This window comes from Heptranchias perlo, chromosome 6 (assembly GCF_035084215.1).
Source record: "Heptranchias perlo isolate sHepPer1 chromosome 6, sHepPer1.hap1, whole genome shotgun sequence".
In the NCBI taxonomy this organism is placed as follows: Eukaryota; Metazoa; Chordata; class Chondrichthyes; order Hexanchiformes; family Hexanchidae; genus Heptranchias; species Heptranchias perlo.
In genome coordinates this window covers 82,918,748-82,941,658 of record NC_090330.1, presented here as the reverse complement: position 1 = coordinate 82,941,658, position 22,911 = coordinate 82,918,748, and the positions used below count along the sequence as shown (strand labels likewise).

The 22,911-nt window shown below is 43.0% G+C and overlaps 1 protein-coding gene across 1 annotated transcript in view; it reads left to right on the top strand.

Annotated features, from left to right (window-relative positions):
- hs6st3b (heparan sulfate 6-O-sulfotransferase 3b) overlaps positions 1-22,911 on the top strand; it is an 871,025-nt gene that overhangs the window by 24,872 nt on the left and 823,242 nt on the right. The window contains exon 3 of the mRNA XM_067986718.1: positions 19,536-20,243. Within this exon, the coding sequence (XP_067842819.1) occupies positions 19,708-20,243 (536 nt within the window). The 5' untranslated portion in view covers positions 19,536-19,707. The remainder of the gene's footprint in view (positions 1-19,535; positions 20,244-22,911) is intronic.

The window sequence follows — 22,911 nt, the reverse complement described above, 5'->3', positions numbered from 1 at the left end:
ACAGTTTCCGTGGCCAATATGAGGTTATCAGGATAACATTTGCTTGAATTTCTTCAGGACCTTAGGGTGAAGAGAAATGATGGGAAAATGCATGGAAATCTTTGAGTCTAAGAGAACAACAGAGCTTCTAGCCTCCCTGCTGACCAAGCCCAGATCCAAAAGCAAAAGAGTGTGAGTTTGTGATTATCTGGTGAAGAGAAAAGATCAATTGCCAGACAACCCCATGTATTGATAACCTTTCACTCAAGGATGAATCATCATCCAACTGAATGCATCATAGAATCATAGAAGGAGGCCATTCGGCCCATGCCAGCTCTTTGTAAGAGCAGTCCAGTTAGTCCCAGTCCCTCACTCTTTCTCCTGCAATTTTTTTCCCTTCAAGGATTTATCCTTTTTGAAAGCCACAATCGAATCTGCTTTCACCACCCTTTCAGGCATTCCAGATCATAACTCTTCGCTGCGTAAAAAAGTTTTTCCTCATGTCACCTTTGGTTCTTTTACCAATCATCTTAAATCTGTGTCCTCTGGTTCTTGTCCCTTTCGCCAATGGGAACAGTTTCTGTTTATTTACTTTATCTAAACCCGTCATGATTTTGAACAATCTGATCAAATCTCCTCTTAACCTTCTCTGCTCTAAGGAGAACAACCCCGGCTTCTCCAGTCTATCCACATAACTGAAGCCCCTCATTCCTGGAAACATTCTAGTAAATCTTTTCTGCATCCTCTCTTAGGCCTTCACATCCTTCCCAAAGTGCGGTGCTCAGGTGTATTCTTCTGCACAGCAATATGTGCTAAGTGTGTCACCCCATGGTTAAGGCACCAGCAAGTAAGCAAAAATATAAACAGAAAATGCTGGAGAAGCTCAGCAAGTCAGGCAGCATCGACCTGAAATGTTAACGCTGTTTCTTTCTCCACAGATGCTGCCTGATTTGCTGAGCTTCTCCAGCATTTTCTGTTTTTATTTCAGATTTCCAGCATCCGCAGTATTTTGCTTTTGATTTAGTGAGTAAGCAACATTGTCTCCTGGCAAAAAAGACCATTAATGGCTCCTGCCTTGCTTTTTTATATACAGGCAACTATGTGTTGTCTGTCCAGAGATGCCCTATACCAGAGTCTGGAAGTGTAGTAATAGTAAGGTTAAACATACTGTTCAAAATTTCAACCAATTTATGTGCCATCTGAACCGTTGTCCCTGAGCTCAATGCTCGAGAAGCTGAGGGGATGCCACATCCTAACAGATGAACTAGTCACCAGCATGAGGAGGTGGTGACTAGAGTAAAATACCTTAGAGCATATTATGCTCTTGAGACCACCACCATGGTCTACCTCCACCAGCTGAGATAGAGATGACCTGTGCTTAAAATATTGATGAAGCAGGTTTAACTGCTGTAATCTCATAAACAGTTTTATATTTAGACTAACAAAAATGGTTGCTGCCATCAGGCCAAAAAAACAAAGGTATTGTTCAGCTAAAATCCTGCACCCTCTCAAAGAGGGTGGTGAATTGATCCATGGGCAAGAAAGCTTTGAGAGGCACAGTGAAAGCACAGAGAGAAAGGGGGGTGAAGACGAGCAAGGTGGAGTAGTTGAATTCCATTGAATATACTGAACAGGTTGCTTGAGCAAGAATATAGATAAAAACAGAACTAAAAGCAATTTGCATAGATGTAACTAACTGTAGTACTGGTCAAAGCTAGTTATAGATGAGTCGGGTGCTTAACTTAAACAAAACTTATAGATCACATGAATTTGATAGTGAAAGGGTTAAAGTACTGTCTTGGGCAGACAATTAAATTACTGCGCTGTGCAGACAAGCTCAGGCCCAGTGGAAAAGTACTGTGATCAGCTCGAGCAGAACACTGTAAGAAAAACAAGATGCAGCAACCTTGGGAAGAGATAAGAGCTGGGGCCTCGTGTCTTAACAGTTTAAGTTAGTTTCAGACAAAGGGATAGCTCGTGGTCCTGAAGTTACATTTATATCCTGTGAACAAAATGGGTATGTTATAGTAAAAGTATAAATGTAAATAACAATGTATCTTCAAGGGGGGTTGGGTGCTTCTAATTAAGTATTGACCTGGAGTAGAGATGCTCTTGATCCCCAATGGGTATCCTGTTTGTAAATATAATAGACATATTGGCCTGCTTGTAATCACGTATATGTTCAATAAATTTTGAAAGTTAACTTGTCTCTAATGTCCGAGCCTTTCTTAGGACTGAACTGGAAGTCCTAAATGGCATCAGTCCATTGCTCCTACGATACAATGTACTACAATGTACATAAGAACATAAGAACATAAGAAATTGGAGCAGGAGTAGGCCAATCGGCCCCTCGAGCCTGCTCCGCCATTCAATAAGATCATGGCTGATCTGATCCCAACCACAAATCTAAAGAACACAAGAAGTCGGAGCAGGACCCGGCCACATAGCCCCTGGGCCCTCTCCGCCACCCACAGGGCATTGACCGATCCGAACTCAGCTTCATGTCCAATTTCCTGCCCGCTCCCCATAACCCCTAATTCCCTTTACTTCTAGGAAACTGTCTATTTCTGTTTTAAATTTATCTAATGATGTAGCTTCCACAGCTTCCTGGGGCAGCAAATTCCACAGACCTACCACCCTCTGAGTGAAGAAGTTTCTCCTCATCTCAGTTTTGAAAGAGCAGCCCCTTATTCTAAGATTATGCCCCCTAGTTCTAGTTTCACCCATCTTTGGGAACATCCTTACTGCATCCACCCGATCAAGACCCTTCACAATCTTATATGTTTCAATAAGATCGCCTCTCATTCTTCTGAACTCCAATGAGTAGAGTCCCAATCTACTCAACCTCTCCTCATATGTCCGCCCCCTCATCCCCGGGATTAACCGAGTGAACCTTCTTTGTACTGCCTCGAGAGCAAGTATGTCTTTTCTTAAGTATGGAGACCAAAACTGTATGCAGTATTCCAGGTGCGGTCTCACCAATACCTTATATAACTGCAGCAATACCTCCTTGTTTTTATATTCTATCCCCCTAGCAATAAAAGCCAACATTCCGTTGGCTTTCTTGATCACCAGCTGCACCTGCATACCAACTTTTTGATTTTCTTGCACTAGGACCCCCAGATCCCTTTGTACTGCAGTACTTTCCAGTCTCTCGCCATTAAGAAAATAACTTGCTCTCTGATTTTTCCTGCCAAAGTGCATAACCTCACATTTTCCAATATTATATTGCATCTGCCAAATCTCCGCCCACTCACCCAGCCTGTCTATATCCCCTTGCAGGTTTTTTATGTCCTCCTCACTCTCTACTTTCCCTCCCATCTTTGTATCATCTGCAAATTTTGATATGTTGCACTCGGTCCCCTCCTCCAAATCGTTAATATAGATTGTAAAGAGTTGGGGACCCAGCACCGACCCCTGTGGAACACCACTGGTTACTGGTTGCCAGTCCGAAAATGAACCATTTATCCCAACTCTCTGCTTCCTGTTCGATAACCAATCCTCCACCCATGCCAGAATATTACCCCCAATCCCGTGATTTTTTATCTTAAGTAATAATCTTTTATGTGGCACCTTGTCGAATGCCTTCTGGAAGTCTAAATACACTATGTCCACTGGTTCCCCTTTATCCACCCTATAAGTTATATCCTCGAAGAACTCAAGCAAATTTGTCAGACATGACTTCCCCTTCATAAAGCCATGCTGACTTTGTCCTATTAAATTATGCTTATCTAAATGTTCCGTGACTGTCTCCTTAATAATAGACTCCAAAATTTTACCCACCACAGATGTTAAGCTAACTGGCCTATAATTTCCAGCCTTCTGCCTACTACCCTTTTTACAACATTAGCAGTTTTCCAATCTGCCGGGACCTCTCCTGAGTCCAGGGAATTTTGGAAAACTATCACCAAAGCATCCACAATCCCTACTGCCACTTCCCTCAAGACCCTAGGATGGAAGCCATCAGGTCCAGGGGATTTATCCGCCTTGAGTCCCATTATTTTACTGAGTACCATCTCCTGAGTGATTTTAATCGTATTTAGCTCCTCCCCCCCGAGAGTCCCCTGTTTGTCCAGTGTTGGGATATTCTTAGTGTCCTCTACTGTAAAGACTGAAACAAAATATTTGTTCAGCATTTTTGCCATCTCCATGTTTCCCACCATTAATTTCCCGGTCTCATCCTCTAAAGGACCTACGTTTGCCTTAGCCACTCTTTTTCTTTTTATATAACCATAGAAACTCTTGCTATCTGTTTTTATATTTTTTGCTAATTTCTTTTCATAATCTAACTTCCCTTTCTTAATCAATCCTTTAGTTACTTTTTGCTGTCTTTTGAAGAATTCCCAATCTTCTATCCTCCCACTAAGTTTGGCTACCTTATATGTCCTTGTTTTTAGTCGGATACTATCCTTGATTTCTTTACTTAGCCTTTTTGGAAATCTCAACGGGAGAAAGGAGAGGACCCGGAAAGATATTCTAGGATTAACTAAAAACAATAAATCTATAGACAAATAAATCTATATAAAACATTTGGCAGAAAATGAGCAGTTGACTATCTAAAAAGCATGCTTCTTCCCCAGGGGTAGGAGCCGTATGGAGCTAAATGCTGTTTAACAGCTGAGCTATAGGAATTTTAGGCTGTGGATCTGTCAAATTACATGAAGCTATATTATGCTGCCCTGAATTTTGAGGGAAATTCAAATTAGAAGCTGAGGCACTTGCTGCAGATGGAGGAGGCTTTAAACTATAGCAATGGGAAGATGAACTGAACACAAACACTGCATTGAGATCATTATTAGAACTAAAGGAGTAAGATTCACGAGATGAACACTATACATTGTCAGATCCTTATGATGCAAAGGAGATAACTCTTCTTGCTGAACCGGATTGATGGCAAGTGCAGTTAATGCCAGTGAAACTGCCTGGAATGAAGAGTTGATTAAATTTGTTGAAGAGCCATCCCTTATTTCAGGGTAAAGTCGTTATTTGACCAGTACCAGTGGAGACCTGGTCCAATCGGCAGCACCCAGTAGATGCAGTGGACCCTGGGCATTGAAACTTATTAGACATTGAGGGTAAAACAATAGAGGAAGGAGCAGGCAATGCCAGTGAAGGGTGCTGATGCCTTGCCTTCTTAGATTGATCATGGCTTCTCTTGCAAGAGGGGGATTCACTCCGACACCAGCTCAAAGAGCACCAGTGTTTTCTTTTATGTCTGCAACATCCATCATTCTCACAGATTTGTGAATATTTCAATACAGTCTACCCTTCTTAATTCAAAGTCACTTCATTAAAATTATCTGATAATTCATTTTCAGCACCAAAGTCCCTTTTGTGGCTTAACTTGAATTATTCAATAATTTAAATTTTTAGTGAATTATCAGGAGTAGGCTGTATGTATAATAAAAATACACAAATATCAGAAGATAAAGTGAAATTAAAGGATGTCACCTTGTTGATCTGGATTCTTTTCCCTCAGTCTGGTTCAGCAAACACTGACTCGAACACACCTTCAGAATTAAACACATCTTTATTTTCCGCGGGGCTTTACTCTCATGCACCCCAGTGACTCCTATGGAGTCCGTTGAATCCAGTAGAGAAAGGCAAAGTTACATTCAATGTGTTGCATTCTTATACATTTACAGCTAGAACATTAGCATAACAGCAGATTATCAGGAGCCAATCATAAGTGGTACATGTACACATTCTGGTAGTCATGCCCTAGTTCAAAACACTTAAAGGTCAAGGTAATCATTAACCTGTTCCAGTTGCACAATGTCTTATCAAGCCACCTGCACTGTTAGGACATAACAGGATACTTTATAATGAATGCTATTGTTCGACCCTCAGCATGTTGCAATACAGTGGTCGTGAACTATTTAGCAAGGGGTAAGGTCAGCATTCTTTTAGGGTCCCTAAGCCTAAGGATTCTCAACCTGACTTAAAATGGTCCGAAGAAAGTTGCCTGACTGGTGTCGTGAAAACTTTTTTGAGACCAGAAGACTGTTTTATTTTTGGTCTTCTCAAAATTAAATGTATTAAATAGATTTTAAATGTTACTGTGCTATATTCTTCATCTTAACGGTCCTAAAATAAAAGGGTTTAGACAATCTCAAGCCTGTTACCAGAGAAGAACTGTCCAAATCACCAAAAAACTTACATTCTGGCCAATTAAGAAATTTCATCAGAGTAATAATGTTTGGTAAATGAAATTGTAAAGCCATACTAAAGTAATAGAGAGTGCTCTTTTACTGTTTGACTTAAAATTGATGTTCTCAGAGACTTTGGGCCCGATTTTAGCAGGGCTGCGGGTTCTCGGCGGATGGGCTAGCGGGTAACGCGCCCGGTGAAATTAGTGGGTTTCCCGTGCGATCGTAGCAGGCAAACCACTAATTGGATCCACTTACCTGATCCTCCGGGTTCCCCGCTGCTGATCTGCGCGTCGGGCGGGCTGCACTTGCGCAGTAAGATCTGTCAGCTGGAGGCGCTCTATTTAAAGATGACAGATGCTGCAACCAATAGCAAAGATGACTGCATGGAGCAGCCCAGGGGGAAGGCTGCTCCCAGTTTAATGATGCCTCACCCCAGGTATCAATACATGGGGTGAGGAGGAGGGGGAGGACAGAGATCTTCCACCCGGCGGGCCGGAGGAAGCGGCCCGCCTCCGCCACCAGGAAGGCCTGGCTCGAGGTGGCAGAGGGGGTCACCTGCGCCACCAACATATCGCCCACCTGCACACAGTGCAGGAGGCGGTCCAATGACCTCAGTAGGTCAGCCAAAGTGAGTACACGTAGTCCTTCCCCTACACTCCGTCTGCCACATCACTGCCCCCACCCCACATCTCCTTCGGCACTGCCAACACTACTCTGTCACATCACCCCTCATACCCACTCAAACCCCATCCTCACCTTACCTGCACCTACTCACCTCGCCAGTACTCACCCCGCCACTACCACGCAACCCAATCCTCATACAATCTCATGGCTCTATCCCATACTCACCCTCTCGTGCATCTCTTTCACGGTCAGCCTCACTCAACCTGCCACCACCTGTGCTGCAGCCACAGGGCATGCATCACATATGTGCAGTAAGGCAAACGTGTCGTGAGCATGAAGGGGATGCACAAGGGTGTTTGAGGGTTTGTCATGGTTGTTACTTATATTGAATTTCAGAACAACTCACATCACACATTATATTGGCACCACTACTGCCATGTCTTCGTGAATCTTGTCCGGTTTTGGTCAATAATGCGCGCTCCTGGGTATCACTATGAGGACCCACCACTGATGCCACCCATTGTGTCACTGCAGAGTGGGTGTAGGTGTATTTGCAGGGCTCTTCTGCACAGACGACTGAGAGACATCGGCGATGTCCCCGGTTGCACCCTGGAAGGCTGCGGAGGAGAAGTTTGGGAGGGCAGTGGTGACTTTGACAGCGACAGGTAGGAAGATGGTGCACGGGCCAGCCAGGAGCAGATCGGCATGAAAGAGGCTGCAGATGTCCACGGCTACATGTCGAGTGACTCTGAGTCTCCGTGTGCACTGCTGCTCAGAGAGGTCCAGGAAGCTGAGCCTCGGTCTGTAGACCCTGTGGCGAGGGTAGTGCCCTCTGCGATGCATCTCTCTCTGCGGTAGCCCTCCCTCCTGCTGTACAGGTGGATGTGTCACAGCACTCTGTGGTGGAGCTCCACGTGTCAGAGGTGGACGGCGTGGATGACGAGGCTGGTGAGCCTGTTCGCCCTCCGAGGAGGTCATGACTGCAGCTACGACGCCCCCCATCCGCAAGATGTACATCTGAGGGGGTCCGCAAGGTAGGTACATGTCTCCGGACCCCGGGGTAAGTGTGCAGATTGGTGACTTTGACCGTCAGGAGGAGGGTGGTGGAGGCCAAACTTTGTCCCAAGTGACAGAGTGGCCTCCTGCAATGGGTGAGGGTCTCCCCCCCACCACCTGTCAAATGGACCTTTGCAGCTGCCACAGGCTGACAGCTGCAACACGTCCATTCGAGCTGGGAGTGTTTCCCCCAGTGTGGGAAACAGTCCCATGTTGTTCAAAAATCACACACAGTCCCTTAATCAGGTCAGTTAATGACCTGAAATACCAAACTAAATATTGTCAAGTGGCATCCCGCTGGCTTTAATTGCCTGCGGGATTCCCACCAGCGGGGGCTGCGCGCGCACGCCGGCGCGTCAGCGGGGAACCCGGAAGTGGGCGGGATCGAGGCGGGATCCGGTCCCGCTCCTGGATTTCCCGATTTTCGGGGCCCCCCCGCCGAGAACGCACCCGATAGCGGGTGGTAAAATCGAGCCCAATGAATATAAAATTACAGAGAGCATCCCAAGTAACAATAAAGTGTTTTTTAAATAGCTAAACAAAAAGTCAAAGAAAATACTGGTCAAATTAAAAATGATAATAGGAAGCTAGAATCTGAGGGAAAAGAAATAGCAGATTTATTTCACACAAGATTTTACATAGGAAGAGAAGGCAAAGCACACTAGATCATATATCAGATTTCTAGAAATGGCAGAGGAAGAGCTAGATATTATGCAAATAACAAAAGAAATATAAAGTTACAAAAATGTTAAATGCTTAAAACAAATAAAATACTTGGTCTGGGCTACCTGCAACCACAGGGCTTAAAGTGAATGGAAACTCTGAAATTAGTAAAATTTAAACTGAAATTTTTGTAAGTTCACTACATTCAGGAGAGATTTTTGAGGCTTGGAAAGTAGCTAACATCACCGCATTATTTTAAAAATGGCCTGGAGACATACCTGGAGACTGCAGATCAGTAAGTTTAACATATATAGGTGAGCATTTTTTTCTGTTTGAACCTAGACAATCAGTGAAGGTAGGCTATTTGATCATAGGGGTCATCATAGTCGAGCCCAATCCTATCCTTACCTGATACCCACAAGCATGCATGTTTTCCTGCAGGATGCCTCATTTTCTCCTCTCTAGCCCACAGGTGCTGCTCCGGCTGACATCTGCTGACTCAGAACAGACTGAGAATCAAAATTTCCCCAAGTTTATCTTAGTAACAAAGTTATCTTAAAATAAAGTTCAAACGGTTTTCTTTTTTCAAACCAATATACTCATTGGAAATATATTGCAGCTATTATAAATAGAACAGGCCATGACCAGCACTGCAATATAATAAATATCTCCAATCGTGAAGCTGACTATATCCACTCATGAATTGATCAATGTGGTGAATTATCCATGATGTGGAGATGCCGGTGATGGACTGGGGTGGACAAATGTAAGGAATCTTACAACACCAGGTTATAGTCCAACAAATTTATTTTAAAATCACAAGCTTTCGGAGATTATCTCCTTCATCAGATGAATGAATGAAAAGGTTCTCAAATTGCATATCTTATACTATGTTGGGACAGCATCACACCAATCAAAAGGTGTCGTTGATATTCATACAGGCCAGTCACGGAGAACAGCACGTCCCAGTACACTAGATATACATTGTGTCGATTACACAGGCAGGCAGAAAGAAACTCAAAATGGCAGAGAGAGAGAGAGAGAGAGAGAGAATTTTAAAAAACATATAATTTTTTTCCCCCTTTTTGCTGGTGGGGTTACGTGTAGCGTGACATGAACCCAAGATCCCGGTTGAGGCCGTCCTCATGGGTGCGGAACTTGGCTATCAACTTCTGCTCGACGATTTTGCGTTGTCGTGTGTCTCGAAGGCCGCCTTGGAGAACGCTTACCCGAAGATCGGTGGCTGAATGTCCTTGACTGCTAAAGTGTTCCCCGACTGGGAGGGAACCCTCCTGTCTGGCGATTGTTGCGCGGTGTCCGTTCATCCGTTGTTGCAGCGTATGAGGTAAACAACGTTGGCCGAGTCACAGGAGTATGAACCATGTACCTGGTGGGTGGTGTCCTCTCGTGTGATGGTGGTATCCGTGTCGATGATCTGGCATGTCTTGCAGAGGTTGCCGTGGCAGGGCTGTGTGGTGTCGTGGACGCTGTTCTCCTGAAAACTGGGTAACTTGCTGCGAACGATGGTCTGTTTGAGGTTGGGTGGCTGTTTAAAGGCGAGCAGTGGAGGCGTGGGGATGGCCTTAGCGAGGTGTTCGTCATCATCGATGACATGTTGAAGGCTGCGGAGAACATGGTGTAGTTTCTCCGCTCCAGGGAAGTACTGGACGACGAAGGGTATTCTGTTGATAGTTGATAGCCAAGTTCCGCACCCATGAGGACGGCCTCAACCGGGATCTTGGGTTCATGTCACGCTACACGTAACCCCACCAGCAAAAAGGGGGAAAAAAATTATATGTTTTTTAAAATTCTCTCTCTCTCTCTCTCTGCCATTTTGAGTTTCTTTCTGCCTGCCTGTGTAATCGACACAATGTATATCTAGTGTACTGGGACGTGCTGTTCTCCGTGACTGGCCTGTTTGAATAACAACGACACCTTTTGATTGGTGTGATGCTGTCCCAACATAGTATAAGATATGCGATTTGAGAACCTTTTCATTCATTCATCTGACGAAGGAGATAATCTCCGAAAGCTTGTGATTTTAAAATAAATTTGTTGGACTATAACCTGGTGTTGTAAGATTCCGTGAATTATCCAGTCAGCATCACTTGTGGAGAAATTATTAAATTACATTGTTGCCCTTGACTGTATGTCCAGCAACTTTTCAAATAAAACATAATAAATTAAAGAAAGCAATTTCAAGGTTATAATTTAATCTCTGGGATCAGGTGATGGTATAAACTATCAAACCTTCTCTATTGTGTCTTTAAACTGCAGGAAATGGTTTGGCAGCATTAGAGTGGTATAAGCCAGCAGCACCAAGTTATTTTGCCAGCTCTGTACCACTTAGTAGAATCATAGAATCTTACAGCACAGAAGGAGGCCATTTGGCCCATCATGCCTCTGCCAGATTTTTAGTCCTACTACTCAGCTTTTTCCCCATAACCTTGCAAATTAGTCTTCTTCAAGTACATGTCCAATTGGCTTTTGAAAGTTCCTATTGAATCTGCTTCCACCATCCTTTCAGGTAGTGTGTTCCAGATCTTAACAACCCTCTAGGTGAAAAAATTTCTCTGCATTTCCCCTCTAGTTCTTTTGACAATTATTTTAAACTATGATCTCTGGTTACTGACCCACTTGCCAGTGGAAACCGTTTCTCCCTATTTGCTCTATCAAAAACCGTCATTATTTTGAATACCTCTATTAGGTCTCCCCTTAACCTTATAGAAGTTACAACAAGGAAACAGGCCCTTCGGCCCAACATGTCCATGTTGCCCAGTTTATACCACTAAGCTAGTCCCAATTGCCTGCACTTGGCCCATATCCCTCTCTACCCATCTTACCCATGTAACTGTCCAAATGCTTTTTAAAAGACAAAATTGTACCCGCCTCTACTACTGCCTCTGGCAGCTCGTTCCAGACACTCACCACCCTTTGAGTGAAAAAATTGCCCCTCTGGACCCTTTTGTATCTCTCCCCTCTCACCTTAAATCTATGCCCCCTCGTTATAGACTCCCCTACCTTTGGGAAAAGATTTTGACTATCGACCTTATCTATGCCCCACATTATTTTATAGACTTCTATAAGATCACCCCTTAACCTCCTACTCTCCAGGGAAAAAAGTCCCAGTCTGTCTAACCTCTCCCTATAAGTCAAACCATCAAGTCCCGGTAGCATCCTAGTAAATCTTTTCTGCACTCTTTCTAGTTTAATAATATCCTTTCTATAATAGGGTGACCAGAACTGTACACAGTACTCCAAGTGTGGCCTCACCAATGCCCTGTACAACTTCAACAAGACATCCCAACTACTGCATTCAATGTTCTGACCAATGAAACCAAGCATGCCGAATGCCTTCTTCACCACCCTATCCACCTGTGACTCCACTTTCAAGGAGCTATGAATCTGTACTCCTAGATCTCTTTGTTCTATAACTCTCCCCAACGCCCTACCATTAACGGAGTAGGTCCTGGCCCGATTCGATCTACCAAAATGCATCAACTCACATTTATCTAAATTAAACTCCATCTGCCATTCATCGGCCCACTGGCCCAATTTATCAAGATCCCGTTGCAATCCTAGATAACCTTCTTCACTGTCCACAATGCCACCAATCTTGGTGTCATCTGCAAACTTACTAACCATGCCTCCTAAATTCTCATCCAAATCATTAATATAAATAACAAATAACAGCGGACCCAGCACCGATCCCTGAGGCACACCGCTGGACACAGGCATCCAGTTTGAAAAACAACCCTCTACAACCACCCTCTGTCTTCTGTCGTCAAGCCAATTTTGTATCCAATTGGCTACCTCACCTTGGATCCCATGAGATTTAACCTTATGTAACAACCTACCTTGTCAAATGCTTTGCTGAAGTCCATGTAGACCACGTCTACTGCACAGCCCTCATCTATCTTCTTGGTTACCCCTTCAAAAAACTCAATCAAATTCGTGAGACATGATTTTCCTCTCACAAAACCATGCTGACTGTTCCGAATTAGTCCCTGCCTCTCCAAATGCCTGTAGATCCTGTCCCTCAGAATACCCTCTAACAACTTACCCACTACAGATGTCAGGCTCACTGGTCTGTAGTTCCCAGGCTTTTCCCTGCCGCCCTTCTTAAACAAAGGCACAACATTTGCTACCCTCCAATCTTCAGGCACCTCACCTGTAGCGGTGGATGATTCAAATATCTCTGCTAGGGGACCCGCAATTTCCTCCCTAACCTCCCATAACGTCCTGGGATACATTTCATCAGGTCCCGGAGATTTATCTACCTTGATGCGCATTAAGACTTCCAGCACCTCCCTCTCTGTAATATGTACACTCCTCAAGATATCACTATTTATTTCCCCACGTTCCCTAACATCCATGCCTTTCTCAACCGTAAATACCGATGTGAAATATTCATTCAGGATCTCACCCATCTCTTGTGGTTCCGCACATAGATGACCTTGTTGATCCTTAAGAGGCCCTACTCTCTCCCTAGTTACCCTTTTGCCCTTTATGTATTTGTAGAAGCTCTTTGGATTCACCGTTGCCTGATCTGCCAAAGCAATCTCATATCCCCTTTTTGCCCTCCTGATTTCTCTCTTAACTCTACTCCGGCAATCTCTATACTCTTCAAGGGATCCACTTGATCCCAGCTGCCTATGCATGTCATATGCCTCCTTCTTCTTTTTGACTAGGGCCTCAATCTCCCGAGTCATCCAAGGTTCCCTACTTCTACCAGCCTTGCCCTTCACTTTATAAGGAATGTGCTTACCCTGAACCCTGGTTAACACACTTTTGAAAGCCTCCCACTTACCAGACGTCCCTTTGCCTGCCAACAGACTCTCCCAATCAACTTCTGAAAGTTCCTGTCTAATAGCATCAAAATTGGCCTTTCCCCAATTTAGAATTTTAACTTTTGGGCCAGACCTCACCTTCTCCATAGCTATCTTAAAACTAATGGAATTATGATCACTGGTCCCAAAGTGATCCCTCACTAACACTTCTGTCACCTGCCCTTCCTTATTTCCCAAGAGGAGGTCAAGTTTTGCCCCCTCTCTAGTCGGGCCATCCACATACTGAATGAGAAATTCCTCCTGAATACACTCAACAAATTTCTCTCCATCCAAGCCCCTAATGCTATGGCTGTCCCAGTCAATGTTGGGAAAGTTAAAGTCCCCTACCAATACCACCCTATTTTTCTTGCAGCTGTCTGTAATCTCCTTACATATTTGCTCCTCAATTTCCCGTTGACTATTTGGGGGTCTGTAGTACAATCCTATCAAAGTGATCTCTCCCTTCTTATTTTTCAGTTCTACCCATATAGACTCAGTGGGCGAACCCTCGTATATATCCCCTCTCACTACTGCCGTGATGTTCTCCCTAATCAAGAACGCAACTCCCCCTCCTCTCTTACCTCCTGCTCTATCTTTCCTATAGCATCTGTACCCTGGAACATTGAGCTGCCAGTCCTGCCCCTCCCTTAGCCATGTTTCAGTAATAGCTATAACATCCCAGTCCCATGTACCCATCCATGCCCTGAGTTCATCTGCCTTGCCCATCAGACTTCTTGCATTGAAATAAATGCAGTTTAATCTAGACTTCCCTTGGTCTTTGCCCTGCTTTCTCAGACCATCTGTCCGGTCATATTCTGTACACTCTCCCTTACTGCCTTTTGTTTCTGTCACCACTTTATTTCCCACTGACTTCCTGCATCTGTTCCCATCCCCCTGCCACATTAGTTGAAACCCTCCCCAACAGCACTGGCAAACACTCCCCCTAGGACATTGGTTCCAGTCCTGCCCAGATGCAGACCGTCCAATTTGTACTGGTCCCACCTCCCCCAGAACCGGTTCCAATGGCCCAGGAATTTGAATCCCTCCCTCTTGCACCATCTCTCAAGCCACGTATTCATCTTAGCTATCCTGTCATTCCTACTCTGACTAACCCGTGGCACTGGTAGCAATCCTGGGATTACTACCTTTGAGGTCCTACTCTTTAGTTTAACTCCTAACTCCCTAAATTCAGCTTGTAGGACCTCATCCTGTTTTTTACCTATATCGTTGGTGCCTATATGCACCACGACAACTGGCTGTTCACCCTCCCCCTCCAGAATGTCCTGCAGCCGCTCCGAGACATCCTTGACCCTTGCACCAGGGAGGCAATATACCATCCTGGAGTCTCGGTTGCGTCCGCAGAAACGCCTGTCTATTCCCCTTACAATCGAGTCCCCTATCACTATAGCTCTGCCACTCTTTTTCCTGCCCTCCTGTGCAGCAGAGCCAGCCACGGTGCCATGAACCTGGCCACTGCCACCTTCCCCTGGTGAGCCATCTCCCCCAACAGTATCCAAAACGGTATACCTGTTTTGGAGGGAGATGACCGCAGGGGACCCCTGCACTGCCTTCCTACTCTTCCTCTGTCTGTTGGTCACCCATTCACTATCTCCCTCAGTAATTTTTATCTGCGGTGTGACCAACTCACTGAACGTGCTATCCACGACTTTCTCAGCATCGCGGATGCTCCAAAGTGAGTCCATCCGCAGCTCCAGAGCCGTCAAGCGGTCAAACAATAGCTGCAGCTGGACACACTTCCCGCAGGTGAAGGAATCAGGGATACAGGAAGGAGCCCTGAATTCCCACATCCCACAAGAGGAACATGACACGGCCCTGGAATCTCCTGCCATGACTTAACCCTTAAATTAGCTTAACCCTTAAATTACCTTCTCTGCTCTAAGAACAATCCCAGCTTCTCCAATCTCCCCACAAAACTGAAGTCCCTCCTCCCTGGTATCATCCTAGTGCTCCTCCTCTGTACCCTCTCTAATGCCTTGACATCCTTCCTAAAGTGTATTTCCCAGAATTCTACACAGTACTCCAGCTGAGGCCTAAGCAGTGACTTGTAAAGGTTTAGCATGATTTCCTTGTTTTTGTATTCAATGCCCCTATTTACAAAGCCAAGTATCCCATATACTTTCTTAACCACCTTATCAACTTGCCCTGCCAGCATCAAAGATTTGTGAATATGCACCCCCTGGTCCCTCTGCTCTTGCACCCTCCTCAAAATAGCACCATTTAGATTATTCTGCCTCTCCATGTTGTTCCTCCCAAAGTGCATCACTTCACACTTACCCACATTAAATTGCATCTGCCATGTGTCTGCCCATTTCACCAGTCTGTCTATGTCCTCCTGAAGTCTGCTACCATCCTCCTCACTACTTACTACATTGTCAAGTTTTGTATCATCTGCAAACTTCGGAATTGTACTCCCTATACCCAAGTCCAGGTCATTTACATATAACAAGAAAAGCAATGCTCCTAATATTGATCCCTGTGGGACCCCACTGCATACTTCTCTCCAGTCAGAAAAACATCCATTCACCACGACATCTGCCTCCTATCCCTTAGCCAGTTACATACCCAAGTTACCATCATCCCTTTAATCCTATGTACTTATATTTTCTGAATAAGTCTGTTCTGTGGCACTTCATCAGATGCTTTTTGAAAATCCATATATACATCTACTACAATACCTTCATCAACCCTCTCTGATACAGCATCAGGTTAGTCAGACACGATTTGCCTTTAACAAGTCCGTGCTGGCTGGCCCTTAGTAGCCCATGCTTCCTCCAAGTGAGAATTAATTTTGTCCTTGACAATGGTCTCTAGAAGTTTTCCCACCACTGACGTTAGACTGATTGTCTTGTAATTACCAGGTTTATCCGTCTCCCCTTTTTTGAATAGGGATGTAACATTTGCAATCCTCCAGTCTTCTGGCACCACTCATATACCCAAGGAGGATTGAAAGACTGTGGTCAGAGCTTCTGCTGTTTCCACCCTTGCTTCCCTCAGCAACCTAGAATGCGTCCCATCTGGATCAGGTGGCTTGTTAACATTGAGTGATGCCAACCTATTTAGCATCTCCTTTCTATCTATTTTTATCCTATTCAAAATCTCTACTCCCGCCTCCTCTATTGCGATGTTAACTTCATCCTCTTCTTTTGTGAAGACAGATACAAAGTACTCATTCAGTACCTCAGTCATGCCCTCAGCCTCCACAAGAAGATTTCCATCTTTGTCCCTAATTGGCCCCACCATTCCTTTAACTATCCTTTTATTTTTTATACGTTTATAAAAGATTTTTCAGTTCCCTTTTATGTTATCCTCTAATCTTTTCTCATACTCTCTCTTTGCCCTTCTGATATCCATTTTCAATTTCCCCTGCACTCTCTGTATTCTGCCTGGTTTTCTATTGTATTCTGTACCTGACATTTGTCATAAATCTTTTTTTGGTTTTATTTTAACCCCTATTTCCATTTTCGCCCAGGGAGCTCTAGCTTTGGATGCCCTATCTTTCCTCCTTATGGGAATATGCTTGGTTTGGACCCAAACTACCTCTGCTCATTTACTGTTTTCTTGGCCAATCTTTGTTTTCAGTCCACCTGTGCTAGATCCCTTCTCAAAACACTGAAATTGGCTCTCTTCCAGTTGGGTATTTTCACCATTGATTTTTCTTTGTCCCTTTCCATAACTACTTTAAACCTAATTATGATCACTATTACCCAGATGTTCTCCCACTGAAACACACTCCACTTGCCCTACTTCATTCCCCAGAACTAGGTCCAGCACTGCTTCCTTTCTCATTGAGCTAGTAAAATACTGATTAAGAAAGTTCTCCTGTACACATTTTAGGAATTCTTCACCCTCCTTGCCCTTTACAGTGTTTTTTCCCCAGTCTATATTAGCTGGTATCAGTAAAAGTGACCATGAAGCTGTTAGATTATTGTAAAACTAAAAACCCAGCTGATTCACTAATGTCCTTTGGGGAAAGAACCCTGCTGTCCTTACCTGGTCTGGCCTATATGTGATTCCAGTCCCACATCAAAACATTGACTCTTCACTGCCCTCTGAAGTAGCCTAACAAGCTGTCAGTTATATAGGGAAACTAGTAGCAGGCAACAAATGCTGGCCTTGCCAGCAACGCCCACATCCCGAGAACTGGAATTTAAAAATCTATACTGTTGCTGTCACAACCCTCAGTTCCATGCTGTCCTTCATCTCATCTGATGTTTTAACAAAGATCTATTTCTCTTTCTGATATTAAGAACCTGTTGGTAGAGTTTCTGCTCGTTTATGCCAGTAATATCAGCGCAATCCAGGCAAAATCGGCCCGAACCAGCGAAATTTTAAAAGTAAGTTATGCCCAATACCATTTACGTTCGTGTTTTCTGCAATCTTTTATGCTGGTTTAAGATTCAATTGTCCCAGATCAGGCCCCACCCACAAAACTGGCCACGCCCCTGGTCAAAATGGCAAGATTCCGCTGATTGGGCTAGTTCGGGAAGGCTCTTCAAATTGTGCTCATTTTCTTAGGCGCACAGGCGCTAGTAGACACGTTTTTACAGATTTTTTCATATAAAAAAATATTTAATTTACTAAGAAGCTGACAATACACCAATGAAACTAGTAAATGGTTCAGTACAGTTTTTTAAAAAATCATTTTCAGTGATTTTAAATCAGGTTACTCACAGGTAGAGGACTGGATGCCCTTACTCAAATTGCTTATTTTTGATGATAAACCCATTTTCAGCTGTATTAATAAAACTGCACCAGGTTACCACTCTCAAACACATCAAGAAATACTTTTTAATGGAAAAAAAGACACTATTACATCCTATTAGGCTGCCCCATTGTGCTGATTGACGATTTTACAGATGTGGTTATGCAAATAAATTTTATCGGAAACTTAAACTATACCCTAACCAGCACAATTTCGAGCTTATTAAAAACAGAAACTCTACTCCCTGATGTTTTTTAATTGTTTCTTATGAAGGCTACACACGCGAAATGTCATAACCTGTACATTTTCAGCCTTTGTTTTTATTTCCGATTTTCAACACTTGCAGTTTTCCTTTATTTTTCTTTATATGTAGGACCTTGCTTTTTGCAGAAACTAAAAATACTAAATTGAGATTTTGATTTAAAAATCTCAAATGGTTTGTACCGTTTGGTGCAAGAGGTATGTGTATTTCGGGTGCGCATAAATATTTTTAATTTTCGTCAGGGGCGTGGACACTAGGCAGAATTACATAGCAGAACTGGCTCTCCAGTGGTTGTGTTTATGGCAACCCCGAGCTCAATTAGCCAAAACATTACCCCAGACCTGAGACCCAGCAAAATTAAGCTGTGCCGGGACCCTCTCACATTAAGGGCCCCGCGACCCCAAGAGCCGTTTTAAGAGGAGGGTAGGAAATTAGCAAAACATTTACAAAAGTCAGATTTTAATAATGTAACGTTTTATCAGTCCACATTAAGATATTTTTAAACGTAAAACTGTAGATTTACTTTTCTTGATTAGAGTTGAATCTAATTATAAACTAACAAAAATCGGAGATACAAGCATTTACATACTTTATAATTATTGTTTTAATTATATTTGTACGTTACTTTGCGAGGGTCTGTGCCAAGGATTCTTTCTGGCCAAAACTGTCTACTATGCTTTGTCTCACAGACAACAGATTTGCAATTAATCCGTTGCATTTTGCAATCTACTCTGCTCATTCTTTAATTACATAAAATATCCTTTGATGCCAACCGCGACCGCCTGCCCTGCGCCACTCGCCCGGCCGCAAGGGGCTTGCCAACTCCTCCGATTGGCTGTAATAGTAACAGCCCTGCTACTGTGATTGGTCATACTGAATACCGGTTTACATCGGATTGGTTGACGTTCTTCCTGAATTGACACCGTCTCGGATTCCGATTGGCCAGAGGTGAAATTAGGAGCTCAGACATTGAAGACAATTGGCTGCTTTTGGTGCCTCGCTCCTTGAATGGTAGACGCGGATTCGTTGGTGCGTTGAAGCTCCAACCCCCTCCTCTTTCTCGCTCGATCTGGTACATGTTGAGTGTTCCTCCTGGTCGGGCTGATGCTGTTGCTGCAGCTACTGAGAAACAAGAAGGGGTGGTCCAGTAACGATTACTGTTTTTATTATTTACGAGCATTGCTGCAAATTTAAACCGGACAATATTTAATTGTTATAATATGGACTTATAATATTTACTTAACCAGATGCAGAGTTACAGAGGGGTGTCATCGTGCCAACATCACCTGAATGCGAAGATGCTGGAAGGCTGGGGAGACGCAAACAGCCACCAACAAATGTTTCCTTCTGTGAAAAAATCCGTTAGTATGAGTACTGATTGATGTTAGTGTGTGACTAAAGAATAAGCTTATTGGGAACATGGATGATAAATCCAATAAGCTGCTCCTGGCCCTTGTTTTAGCTGTGCTGTTTGTTATGATCATCTCTCAGTATATTTGCCCAGGTACTAGCTCTTGCCAAATCCGAAGGGGAGAAGCGCAGAAGCGCAAGGGGGACAACCCGCCTGATATAATGCTGTCACAGCTGGATTATTACAAGGACGAAGATGACAACCCAGCCAAGTTTGTGGCCAAATTCAACTTCACCGAGGGAGACCTAAAAAGGTTCGTGGATTTTAATATCAAAGGGGACGACGTGATCGTGTTCTTGCACATCCAGAAAACTGGAGGCACCACTTTCGGGAGGCATTTGGTGAGAAATATCCAGTTGGAGCAGCCTTGTGACTGTAAACCGGGCCAGAAGAAATGCACCTGCCACCGACCGGGCAAGAAAGAGACCTGGCTTTTCTCTAGGTTTTCTACAGGCTGGAGCTGCGGTTTGCATGCAGACTGGACCGAGCTGGTAAACTGTGTGCCAACAGTCATGGACAAGAAGGAGGCGCAAAAGACTCACAGGTGAGTGAAAAAGCAAAGAAAAGCATTAAAAACTCAGGTGACAGATTCCATTGACCAGTTGTCACATTGACAACAAATTTTTATATGTCAAAGGTTGACTTTTAAAGATGGAAATCTTTATGTTTTTAAATATTGAAATGCGTTCCACCACATATGTAAACGTTCTTAATTCAATGGGACTCTAAAATACTCTGATAAATATTCACATTCCCATGAGACTGATCATTTCCTATTCTCTGTAAAAGGAGGGAGGTTCGAACTGTTGACCGTATCCACAATATTGTGATTTCCAAATAAAATGAATATTCTTCTCCTCCCACATCAATTATCTCCAACCACGACATTTGATATTTAAAGAGTGCCACGCATCTGTATTTAGATTAACATATTTCAAATGTTCGTTCAGAGACCTTTAAAATAGACAAGTGTATTGCCTTGGTTTCTGTTTCAAAGCGTGATGTCGTTAGGCTAACAGAAACTGTAGCTTCGTCCAGAAAAAAAGGACAATAAAGATGAACACTGAAGTATCAACACAACTTTAAAATGCTAATACCATGAAAATTGAATGCATCTAAATTCAAGTTGCAGCGTCCAAATACAAGTAACAGTTAAATCCTAATACCTCCAGTGACAAGTCAGCTCCTCCGCCCGTCTATTTTTTTTATATAAAGTTCAGATTCAAATAGAAAACGAAACTCAGATTTCAGAATGGACTCGGCAAACCAATATGATTTTGCTCTCACTTCCAACTTTGTTCTAGCAAATTTACAAGACAGAAACTTCAGAGTCAATTTGCGGGTATCCAGTTTGCTGCTACGTGGAGAAAGGTTTTTGCTGGGGTTTTTTTGCAACTTTTAAGTTTTCTCCCTAGTTTTCACCTAGAAATATATTTTTTCACTTAAAAATGTTTTTTCACTAATAGTCATTTGGATTTAACCTCTTAAAACCCGGAAAATTCTCAATACATTTTAAAGACATGGAAAGAAAAGGGCCTCAAGCGCCATGCTTTTGTAAGTGCTGCCATTGATTTTGTTTGCTCTGGGGCACAATATCAGTTTTAGAACTAAAGAACATGACGAGGTTTTTGTAACGCAATCCTCAAAAGCTCTGAAAAGTCACCGTCGATATCGCTGGCACCAGACTGTAGGATTGGCTGGGCTGGCCACACTCGAGAACTAACGACCAAATATATGGAGGGCGGGTCGACAGTGTTCAGTTCAGTGCTATTGATTTCTTTACATTTTATAACGTGTAAAACTTTGTCCATACGTTATGGCATGGGTAGCATATGAAAGAATTCCCATTAACGTTTGTTTCTGGACAGTTCAATAGGGTTCTGTAGATCGTATCAAAACATTCTCCTAATTGGTTACACTATAGTGTGAATAAAGCAGTGTCCTCGAGGATTTCAGCACTGGGCGTTTCTCCCGCCATGACGAGCTCTAGCTCTAATGTCTTGGCATGCTGTGACACTATTCTCAGTTTCGATTTGTCCGAATTACTGTACGATGTTTGGTCGCCCAGAACAATAATGAAACAAATGAATCAAATATTACAGGAGAAACCACAAGGCTCTAATCGGGAGTCCTACAATGTATTTATTTGTATTGTTTTAAAATCCGTGAACAGGTTCTGTTTAGCTCACAGTTAGGTGTCATTAAAAAATTCCGTTTAATCAACGACCCCTACTGCAGGAATAAAATTTTAAAAAAGTACTGAAAGCTTTAACATATATCTAAATCACAAACGCCCCTTATATTAGACTGCTCATTTCCGACCCACTGTAAATTTAGGTATCTGGATTCAAATGCATGCTAGCCTCCAAACTGCATTTTACATTTAAGGGTAGTATCATCTTCAGAAAAATCACAATAATGTAATACACAGCAAACTTACAAGACAGAAACTTCACAGAGTTAGCTTATAGGTATTCAATTTGCCGCTCCGTATATAAACTATACATAATTTTCATAATATTTCGAATTCGTGCGTTTGAAATTGTTCAGATGCACTATTATTAGGAACATTATGGTGGGACCCACGATTTGCCAACTGCCTTGTGTAGTTTTGAACTCGCAAGGTATCATTAATACATTTTAAACGTAGTTAATCACCTTTAAAAGGGAAATGCCGCTTTGGAGACTTTCTGTGCGGAATATCTCAAAATAAATTCCTGTGAAATTTGCCAAAAACGCAATAGTAAAATTTGAGGTGTTCCGTGTGTTTTGACTCCATTTCTTTTGTTTCATTAAAAGGATTTCTGACCTTCAAGCCTGACGTAATTACTCCTTTAAAACCAAGAATCAACGTTATTGTGTTCTGTAAGATTAATTGTTAAATTGGATTTTATTTATTTCATATGGGAGTTTTTCCAAGCAAGAATTGGATAATACTAATTTGGAATGGCACATCTAAAGCATCTGGATTTTTTTGTGTACATTAAAAATTAGTAATGTAACTATCAATCTTTAGACAATGCTTAATCAGTTGTCTTGTTATCACTATTATTAACTATTTTCCAGTCCGATACTGTTTTCTCATACCAATGACTGTATCCAGAAAGAAATTGGTTTTGAAGAAGAATTTATGGAGCAAGTTTTGGAGAGGAAGGGAAAAATTTGACCCAACAATACCATTTGCTCAGTCCAATAGAAACAAATAGTTCTTG